The 11,034-nt window shown below is 50.4% G+C and overlaps 1 protein-coding gene across 2 annotated transcripts; it reads right to left on the bottom strand.

Annotated features, from left to right (window-relative positions):
* Positions 1-4,062: 4,062 nt before the first annotated feature.
* Positions 4,063-7,206, bottom strand: LOC116542857 (serine protease 30-like). Of its 2 annotated transcripts, none has more exons than XM_032268010.1 (6): positions 6,149-7,206; positions 6,045-6,071; positions 5,648-5,813; positions 5,290-5,558; positions 4,636-4,796; positions 4,063-4,419 (listed from the first exon to the last, which is right to left on the bottom strand). In XM_032268010.1, the coding sequence occupies exons 1-6, from the start codon at positions 6,198-6,200 to the stop codon at positions 4,144-4,146; spliced, it is 951 nt and encodes a 316-aa protein (XP_032123901.1). In that variant the 5' UTR covers positions 6,201-7,206; the 3' UTR covers positions 4,063-4,143. The 2 variants fall into 2 exon arrangements, with proteins under 2 accessions (XP_032123901.1, XP_032123900.1); XM_032268009.1 differs by having other exon boundaries at positions 4,063-4,796; positions 6,149-6,240; positions 7,070-7,205.
* Positions 7,207-11,034: the final 3,828 nt, after the last annotated feature.

Below are 11,034 nucleotides of genomic sequence, written 5' to 3'. Positions count from 1 at the left end.
TTAATTTAGAGATATCGAGAGTCAAGTTTCCATCCCATGCTTTTAAATGTCTTCTGACTGATTCCCAGTGATGTTGAGTTTCATTATAAACACAAGATGTGACGCAGTAGTCAGACGTATTCCAGTCAGTGTAACTGCATGCAATGCTCAAGGTTAATTACTCTGTCTCCCAACCAGATCGTGCTCTGGCAGAGATCCTTAATTTGATTAGCCAATTTTTGATCAGTTTGGGCTTGAGAGTTCCACAGTCTAGTGGAATTCTTTTTGCCAATTTTCAACATAGTGAGAAGTTTGAATAGAATTGTGGATTGCAACACCAGCAGTAGTGGCTGAAGCAGTGACAGCAATCAATCCCATAATTACAGTAATTAAGGTGAATACAAATCTTTTAGTTCTCTTAAGTATCCCCTGTAAAACTTCATTGACCATACGAATAGAAGGGGAAGCTTCCCACGGATGTGGTAATGAAGCTGGGATCCATAGCCCCTCTCTTGCTCTCACAAGGAGAATGCTGTTTTGAGCATCAAAGGTACTGTCAATACAAGTAAACAGTTTACACTGGTCACAATCAATAGTTTGAGTGCTGGGAGTGATCATTATTTTTTCAACCAGGAACATATAAGGTGGTTTAACACATGTCCTTATGGGCACCACTTTCTCAGGAATGAGAACAACCTTGTAAGTAGCTGTCCTTCTGTGGAGAATTTTTTGATAGGTTGTATTTCAAAATCTAATTCCAGGTATAGCCACAGCCAATTTCCACAGTTCTGGATGTTCCGGAGTAACAATAGGGCGAATCACATTTTGTCTGGGAGAAACAATTCCCTTTTCCATCCATTCGAGTGGGTAAGGAGAAACCCATTTTCTTTGTCTGTAAGATGACCGTTCTCCTTCCGCATAATTTAACAAATACTTATATTTATGACAATGGGTATTTTGATTAAAACAATTTACCCAATGATATCCTTTTGGGGCCCAATCAATAATAATCTCTGTATTAGAGTTGTGTAATGAAACAGGTTTAGCTGGGCGCGGTGGCTCACGCCTGTAATCCTAGCACTTTGGGAGGCTGAGATGGGTGGATCACCTGAGGTCAGGAGTTCAAGACCAGCCTGGCCATCATGGTGAAACTCCATCTTAAAAAAATAAATAAATAAAAAGAGAAAAAGAAAACAGGTTTTAGAGCATTACAATTTTCCCATAATATACTGTCAAACCTAAAAGGTCCTTCAGCCTCCTTATGTGGCAGTCTAGTAGCCCCTTGGTTTTATAAGTTTGTGAATTTGGCTCACGGGTAAGTACTTGGAAAGAGTAACTACCAAACACATTATGTACGTGACAAGAGACATTGCCTGCAAATGGCACTGTCCACATTCAATTTTGATAATCAAACTTTAAACATTCAGAAGCTTTTCCTATGCACAGTGGTGGAAATTTATACCTAATAGACAAATTAAAATTCATCCGTTCCTCTTCAGGTTGGGCAGGGAATCTGTCAGCATTAGGAGCCAGTATAAAGGCACAGTTGTTTGAATAGACCTCCACTGAGGAGTCCATCCATGAAACAGATTGAATTAGAGGTGGGAAAGGAACATAAGCCCAATAAGTATAATTTTGTACAGCCCCAGCACCGTGTATACTCACATCCATACACACATACACACAAAGACACACCCACCCACACAGAGACACACACATACACACAAATACCCATCCACACAGAGACACATACACATACACACCCACACATACATATACACACAAATACACACCCACCCCCATACAAATATACACCAACCCATACAGAAACACACATACGCACATGCAAATACACACCCACACACAAATATCCACAAAGACACAGTCCCACACAGACACATACACACACATAAATACACCTACCCCACAGACACACACACACAAATACACACACATACACACACAGACACCTTTACATACACATAAAAATACACACATGGGCCGGGCGCAGTGGCTCACGCCTGTAATCCCAGCACTTTGGAGGGCCGAGGCAGGTGGATCACAAGGTCAAGAGATCGAGACCATCCTGGTCAACATGGTGAAACCCCGTCTCTACTAAAAATACAAAAAATCAGCTGGGCATGGTGGCACGTGCCTGTAATCCCAGCGACTCAGGAGGCTGAGGCAGGAGAATTGCCTGAACCCAGGAGGCAGAGGCTGCAGTGAGCCGAGATCGTGCCATTGCACTCCAGCCTGGGTAACGAGAGCGAAACTCTGTCTCAAAAAAAAAAAAAAAAAAAAAAACACACATAAATACACACCCACCCACAGACACATTCATACACAGACATGCACAGCCTGGACAGGGCCCTCCTGGATGGGAGTGGGCCCTGGGACAGGACTGACGGCACAGCAGCCCTGGTCATGGCCATCTGGGGAAGAGACTGAAGGGGCGGGCTGGACGTGGTGGCTCATGCTTGTCATCCCAACTCTTTGGGAGGCTGGGATGGGCAGATCACTTGAGGTCAGGAGTTCAAGACCAGCTTGGGCAACACGGTGAAACCTTGTTTCTACTAAAAATACAGAAATTAGCCGGGTGTGGTAGTGTGCACGTGTACTCCCAGTGAGGTGGGAAGATCGCTTAAGCCCAGGAGGTCAAGACTGCAGAGAGCTGAGATTGAGCCACTGCGCCCCAGCCTGGGCAACAGAGTGAGACTCTGTCACAAAAGAAAAAAGGAGAGAGAGACTGGAGGGGCTAAGATGTAAGGAGGGAGGCTTGGTGCTTCTGAGATAACCCTGGTGCTTCAGGCCTGTGTGAGGGAGGACTGCCAACTCTAACACGTTAAGCAGAAATGTAGAAGTGACGATTTTGTTTTAATCCATCACCTTCCCTCCTCACTAGATTTCTGGAAGGGGTTATAATGAGTGAAGAGCTGGAGAATCCATTAGCAAACTGATGCATGAAAGTGATTAGCAAAAGAAAGTTGTGAGACAAGACAAAGAAGCTGAGAGGCCAGAGACCTCTACCCAGGACGCTAATGTCCTGGCTGATCCATTGACCCCTCCAGGATGCCATCCTTCCTGGGATGAAGGCAAAGGGTTGGAAGGAGGCCAGGCCGTCGTGGCGGGACCCTGTGAAGACAGGCCCACAGCAAAAGGAGAGATGATTCTAGACCATCCTGTTTTCTAGGGCAGCAGAAAAACCTAAATATCCTAAGAGGCCACCCAGCTGAGGGTGCTTCCTGGGGGGGGGGCTGAGGCGTCGGGGTGACGGCTCCACTGCCCACCCACCTGCGACCTCGAAGCCCCTCTCCTCCCTGGGGTGCTCCCGACAGCCACCTCCAGGGCAGGGGAGTGGCACCGGGACTGGCGCCGGGACAAAGGTTCACCCGACTGTGCCCCACCCAAGCAGATGGCCTCCTCCCAGACATGGTGGTGCCAAACTGGAGTGAAAGCCCAACCACCTTGTCTCACAAAGGCAGTGAGTTTCTTAAACTGACACGGGATGCGAATGTCCAAATGGATCCCTCCCTGCAAGTGTGGAACTGGCTCCGCCAGGCACTGCTTTGCCTATGCTTCTCAGACATAGGCAGAGGGCGCTGTCCACCACATTGGCGATGGCCTCAAAGCCCCTGTTCAAGCCCGGGACAGCCCCCAGGGCCCCCACTGGCTGCAGTCAGTAGCGAGCACGGTGGGGGGCAGGGGTGTGGACGCTCCGTGGGCGGAGCTGGGAGAACAAGGTCTATTATTGGCCAGTTGGTGGCCATGGCAACCACAAGGCTGCCTGAGACCGAAAATCCCGTGGGCTTCAAGGAGCTCGGGCTCTTGCACTGGCTGAGTCACTGTGACTATATAACTTTTCCTCCCACTTTTGGGACACTTTTGAGAGGGACAGGGATCCTATTTTACTACACAGGACAGGCATCGCCCAAGACCTTTCTGAGCAAGCCTGGACACCGTGAACCTAACGCTGAAGACGTCCCGCAGACACCGTCTGGGGCAGGGACCATGCTCTCCCAATCCACCACAGCCAGATGCTTTTGTAAACAACAACAAAAATGAATTACTAGAAAAGCAAAAACATAAAATACACACCTACAGTTTTTATTATTAGATTTCATCAATCCTACCAGAAGGGGGATCCCAGAATTCATGGCTCCTGGTTCACAGGGCCCCAAGCAAGTGTATGCTCAACAGCTCCAGCAGTAGCATTGGGTGGGACCCAGAGGCACCTGAGAGGGAGCCGGAGGCACTTGGGAGGGCCCCAGGCAAGCCTGAGCGAGATTCAGCCAGGGTTCTCTGAATCCAGCTTGTATAGCTTAGCACCTGGGTGTAGACCCCAGGCCGAAACGGCCGGGCACAGCCAAATCCCCAGCTCACAATGCCAGCCTGGATCCATGTATCATTGATGGCACAGACCAGCGGCCCCCCGGAATCACCCTGGAGGAGAGAGAGGGAGGGCCCCATGAAGTTCACATTGAGGGAGACACCTGGGCCCCAAGTGCCATCAAGAATCTGCTGCTGAGGCCAAGGGGCTAGGCAAGGACTCTGGTCCCTCTGGAGACCCTGGGGTGTGGGACATGGGGACAGAGCCCAGGACAGGATGAGCCTAAAGAGCCCACACATCTGGATGGGGTGGCCAGGAGCTGCTGTCACCTGGCAGGAGTCTTTCTTGCCCTGGACAGAGCCAGCACAGAGCATGTCGTCCTGGATGAGGCGCTGGCCAGCCAGGTTGGGCTCTCCTAGGTGGTACAACAGCTCACACATGTTCGAGTCCAGGAGGGGCACAGCCACCTCCTGAAGGACACTCGACAGGGCTAGACATGATGGGGAGGCCAGCCTGAGCCCACCTCGAGACTCGTCCCCATCAGGTGAGCCTCTTCCCTCTCACCTGTGAGGATGGCAGTCTGCACCTCCCACCTCTTCTCTGCCCACCCACCCTACCCTTCCCAACTCCCAAACCAGGAGGCAGTGGGGTCAGGAAGTGGGGCTCAAGCCCAGATCCTCTCCCGTGACCCTGGCTAATCTCATGACCTCTTAGCCTCAGCTTATTCATCCCAGCACAGGCACAATCCTCAACACTGGCTCAAGATCCCCAAAATCCAATATGGTGGTCACCTTAGCCAAGGGGAGTCCCACAGGCTCCCAGTGTTCTCCCAGTGCTCCCAGCTTCAGGGTGGGGTGGGAGGGGAGAGAAGACAAACACAGGACCAAAGGCTGTGGAGACCATGCTCAGGCTGGCTCTATGTGGTCCCTGGGCTCGTCCTCCCGGGCCAGGAGTGGGGGCTGGGGAGTGCATCTCCCCCTTACCTTTCTCCAGGGTGGACCCCCAGCCCGTTACCCAGCACAGGGTCCCAATGGCGAGGGGAGTCCGGGGTTCTGGGAGGCAGATGGGGCTGAACAGGGAGGCCTGCACGGGGGAGTCCAGCTCCATCAGGGCAATGTCTCCACTGGTGGCAGTCCCATGGTACGCGGGGTGGATCAGGAGCCTCTTCACAGCCACCAAGGTGGAGTGGGGCTCCGAAAGGGAGAGTGACAGCCCTCCGACTTTAACACGGTAGAGCTTGGGATCGTCAGACCTGGGAGGGAATGGAGACACAGCCCACTGCAGGCAGCCACCGAGGGGAGGTGTGATGAGCACCCGGCTGCCCCTACCCAGCCCACTCACCTCAGGAAGCAGTGGGCGGCTGTGAGCACCCAGCGTGGATGGATGAGGGAGCCCCCACATACGTGCCCCACTGAGGTCAACCACAGGCCAACCTGCCATGGCCAGCGTCCTTCCTTGGCGTCCTGGCCTCCCACAATCCTCCCGGCCTCCTTGGGGTGGCCACATTCTGCAGAGGGATGGGTGGCTGGGGGACCTCAGCTTTCTTCCCTCTCAGAAAGCCCCTCATTCCCGGCCTCACTCTTCACCCTAACACCTCCTGACATCCCTCTGCCCTTGATGTCCAGGGATGAGGCTCGCAGGGCCAAGGGCCTCTGCATGTCCCCTGGGGCCAGTCCTCCCTGGCCAGGAGTAGGGGCTGGGTGAGTGCAGGGATGGGATGTCCACAGCTGGTCCTTACCCGAAGGCAGCACATCCCCATGGGCCCCTGGAAAGCAAGAGAGCAAAGGGGAGCACACAGGCTGGCAGGGGTTGGGAGGAAGAAGACAGAGGCACACCCCTCACCTGTCAGCAGGCACAGCAGCAGAAGCAGGATGGGGCCTGCCCAAAGCCCCATGGCTCCTCTTCCCTACGGACACTGCAATGGGGTCAGAGTCCTTGGATAGCACCAGAGGGGCAAAGGGGGGTGGGGATGGCGGGTCATTAGCCAGTGACAATCACGCTGGAGCGAGCCCTCTGTGCCTGGCAGAACCCGCCCTTCTCAGATGCCTCTTGGGTTCCTGTCCCACAAGTTCCAGGGAGGTGGTTTAGAGGAGGCCAGAATGCCAGCGTCCACCTCAGGCCAGTCCCACCAAGGAGCCAGAGGTCAGGGGACTGGTCAGTCCACCCTGCCGGGCTGCGGTGTGGAAGCCCCACCCACCCTGCAGGCAGGCAGGAGACCCCCACTGTTTCACCCACTGTAGGCTCTGCTCAAGGCACAGGGGGGACCAACCCTCTTCACCCCCGTCCCCCACGAGGAAATGTGATGTCTCCACACAGGCCAGCCCGGGGTGAGCTGCCCGAGGCCACCTCTCGCCTCCCTTCCCACCAGAGGGACCTGCAGCTCCTGCAGCGCCCTCCCGGGGCGCACCCTATCTAAGGGACTGGAGCCCAGGGGAGCCCTGTTTGTTGCTATGGAAACAAACACATCCAGGGCACAGCCCCCAGACAGGAAGGGTCAACTCAGGAGACACAGTGTTTTCCAGGTGCTACTGACTCCTGCCGCCTCTGCCCAAAACCTTTGGCCCCATCCCAGGGCCAGAAGCAGAGGTGGAACAGGTCCCCGAGGCAGCTGAGGACCCTGCCATGCGCTTGGTGTTGTGCAGGGCCTCCAGTCCGGCCTGAAGTCAGCCTGACCCGAGAAGCCCACGATCGCTGGGGAAGCTCCCCACTGTCGTCTCCTGTCAGCTCCACGCCCAACCATCCACAGGCGGCCGGGATGCTCACGCGGCCACGTCGTGAACCTCATCTCGGCCTCGCCGAGCCTCTGCCAACAGGGGGCGCTGCAGGAGGCTTCGCGGTCGCTGGAACTCCTTCCTCTCCGTTTCCGGCGGTTTTCCAGCAAACTTCCTGCGCTCTTCCGGAAGTTGAGGGTGGTTCGCGGAACTTCCGGTGGACTCCAAGAGGGTTTCCGACGGACTTCCCGTGCGATCCGGCGGGGTTCCAGTCAGTGTGCGGCTCCTGGAGCATCATCCCAGCCTGGCCTCAGGCTCTGGAAGGTATGAAAATGAGTGGTCCCTCTCAGGAACCAGCTAGAAGACACTCCCACTGGCCCAAGATGGGACAGTTGGAGCATAAGTATGGGCAATAACTTGGAGTGATTTAAATACATGAAATAAGACCAGGTGCCATGACTCAGGCCTGTGACCCCAGCACTGTGGGAGGCCGAGGCAGGTGAATCACCTGAGGTCACGAGTAGGAGACCAGCCTGGCCAACGTGGCGAAACCCCGTCTCTACTAAAAACACAAAAATTAGCCGCGCCTGGTGGTGGCGCCTGTGATCCCAGCTACTCCGGAGGCTGAGGCAGGAGAATCTCTTGAACCCAGAGGCAGAGGCTGCAGTGAGCCAAGATCGAGGCACTTCACTGCAGCCTGAGCAATAGAAGGAGTCTCCGTCTCAAAATAAAATAAAATAAGATAAATAAAAATTAATGAGTTCACAATATTACAAAAAATACCTCCTTTATCATTTTTGGAGTATGCTGAGGAAATAGTTCATTATTTTAAGGATAATTAAATAGATGCCAAAAACATAAAAATAGGATCAAAGGGGCAACAATGATAAATAAATACATGATGAAAAGTTTCTCTTTCTGGAGGAATTTCTGCTAATAAATGGAACAGGAATATCACCATGTTGCAATCTAATGGACTAATTGGTCTCGGTAATAATCCTCAACAGCTGCTTCCATCACCAGGAGACAGTCAACTGGTGTGTATTCTAGTTTTCCAGATAGAATTTCCTGGAAAAATGAGAGGCCTGCAAAGGGGAGTCCAACTGCGTCAGGGCAATGTCCCTGCCGGTAGTGGTCCCATGGTATGAGGGGTGGACCAGGAGCTTCCTCACAATCACCAAGGCAGGAGTGTCAGCCCTCCGACTTTAATGCAGTAGAGCCTGGGATTTACAGACTTGGGAGGGGGACAGAGACTGCTACATCTTCAGTCTTTCTGCAGTCAGCCACCCAGGAGACAGGCAAGGAGCGTCTGAATTTGCCCAAGACCCCAGATTTGGGGTGTGGGACATAGGAACAGAGCCCAGAACAGGTGAACCTAAAGAGTCCACAAATCTGGACTTGGTGTCCAGAAGGTGACAGAAACAGAGGACTATATTAGAGACATCATGGGGGCACAACCAGCAAATCCAGATGGTGAGATTAAAGGACAGATGACCAGGTGCTGGACAAAAAATGGTAAAGATAAAAGAGATGGAGGGGAAACCTCTTGAATAAAATAAATTTAAGACATATAGCAATCAACTGTAAAGAATAAGCTTTATTTTGTAAGGGAAAATTGTGAAAGACTTTCAAGTGGACCCACAAAAATTACTAGGTAAATTTAATGGGGTTATCTCTCACACTCTTCCAGGTTTTCTGATTCTATGGGGATCCCTCCCTTTGAGCTGCTTAAGACTCTGTAAATTGTAGATAACTGATAGGAATGCAAATTGTTATTGTCTAGAGAAGTGCAGATGATTTTTGCCTGTATGAATTTCGTTCCCCTGTAGTGGAAGAAGCTGGTTTTACATCTATTTAAGCAAATTAATTTCAACATTCCTGGTTGAAATTAATTTGCTTAAGTATTCCTGGTGTGTGAAATATGTTTCTACTCTGAATTCTCCTTTGAACCAATCATAACATTTCACTGGTTTTGTCATTAATTGAGTTAAATAAAAACACAAGGCTGGGTACCGTGGCTTATGTCTGTAATCCTAGCACTTTGGGAGGCTGAGGAGGTGGGAGGATAGCCTGAGGCCATGAGTTCAAGGCCACCGTGGTCAACATAGGAGACCCTGTCTCTCTAAAAGTGAAAAACTGGCATGTATTAATTTTATATGAGTCTTGATTTTATATTTTTAGCACATCATCCTTTAGCACTTTATATTCTTTTTTTTTTTTTTTTTTTTTTGAGACGGAGTTTTGCTCTTGTTACCCAGGCTGGAGTGCAATGGCACGATCGGCTCACCGCAACCTCCGCCTCCCGGGTTCAGGCAATTCTCCCGCCCCAGCCTCCTGAGTCGCTGGGATTACAGGCACACGCCACCATGCCCAGCTAATTTTTTGTATTTTTAGTAGAGACGGGGTTTCACCATGTTGACCAGGATGGTCTCGATCTCTTGACCTCGTGATCCACCCGCCTCGGCCTCCCACAGTGCTGGGATTACAGGCTTGAGCCACCGCGCCCGGCCTAGCACTTTATATTCTGATTCAAACACACACATTGGAAAACATAAAATGACCTGAAAATAGGAAATACGAACATTAATTATATTTGATGTTGTCAATTAATTGTTACTTTTGTTTAGTGTGATAATGATATTATAGGTCTTTTTCATGTCTTTTAGAGATATACAGAAAAAAAATTTAATTGGTCTCAAAAATCCAGAGTGAAAATAGCCAGTCTCTGTGTCACCCAGCTCTGGTGAAATGTAAATTAATGCATATGAAACTGGCAAGTGTTCATTTTGTACTGGAAGTGAAGTAAGGTTGACTTCATGATAATGTCAGCTTCCTCTAGGTTTGCAAGCAGGGGTGTGTGTCACTGGACAGGAATGTTTATTAATTGGAATCTTGTGAGCAGTCTCTTTTACTTGTGCTAACATTAGGCTAGTGAACACCATTGTTGTGGGGAGATGTGATGGAATCTTTTGTTGATAGGCGATTTAAGCCTGAGATGACCTTCTCAAGACCATTTGATATGCAAATCTGAGAAATGGCATGAGCAAGTTTGCCTAGGGCTAAGGAGCATGTCTAAAAGGAACTGTCATGAAGCCCTTATGGGGTCCTCAGTGAAATAGCCACAACTTCCCGGTACGCAGGTTAAACCAAGTATCTTTTGGCTACATGCCATGATACACAAGCTAGGCAACAAACAATACCAGCACAGATACATCTCTGCAGCATTTCCTATAGCCCATGTCATTGCGGAACAGGAATTTGAAGGATGTAACTCATGTGGGAAATTTAAAGCAACTGAAAGGATTGAATGCAAAATTCACCAACAGGAGAAAAACAGGAAATGGGACTAAAACCAAGTAGTAAATAAAACATTAAGTAGCTGAATGAGCTACAGTTAGGAAACCAGTCACAAAAGCAGAGTTTAATGAGGTTTGATATTATTAGAATTTCTCTGATTAATTGGAATAGTCCCAACTGGGACCATTAGCAAAAAGTAACCCCAGAGACTGCAAAGGCAATTCTCCCTTGAGTGGTCCAGTAGCAGTGAAAAGGAGGCCTAGCCTGACTAGGTCCATTTTGCTCCTGTAAACCAAAAATAAAATTCTGAGACCCTCCAACCGTCTGAATAGTTTGGGCCAAGGGCATTCTAAAGTTAACCTGAAAAACTAGTTCAGGCCATGATGGAAAGACGGGTTGGACATGCCCCATTATACTCGCCTTCCTTTTGGCATTTAGAAAAGCTAACCAGCATTAAAAATCAATGCAAACTGTAAGTCTGATAAGACACATTTACAGCCTATTCTCTCTGAAACCTGCTACCTGGAGGCTTCATTAAAACCTTGGTCTCAGCCGGGCGCGGTGGCTCAAGCCTGTAATCCCAGCACTTTGGGAGGCCGAGGCGGGTGGATCACGAGGTCAAGAGATCGAGACCATCCCGGTCAACATGGTGAAACCCCGTCTCTACTAAAACTACAAAAAATTAGCTGGGCATGGTGGCACGTGCCTGTAATCCCAGCT

The sequence above is a fragment of the Sapajus apella genome, unplaced genomic scaffold, assembly GCF_009761245.1.
Source record: "Sapajus apella isolate SASKATOON/1434 unplaced genomic scaffold, GSC_monkey_1.0 scaffold175, whole genome shotgun sequence".
Lineage (NCBI taxonomy): Eukaryota > Metazoa > Chordata > Mammalia > Primates > Cebidae > Sapajus > Sapajus apella.
This window is presented reverse-complemented; position numbering and strand designations above follow the sequence as displayed.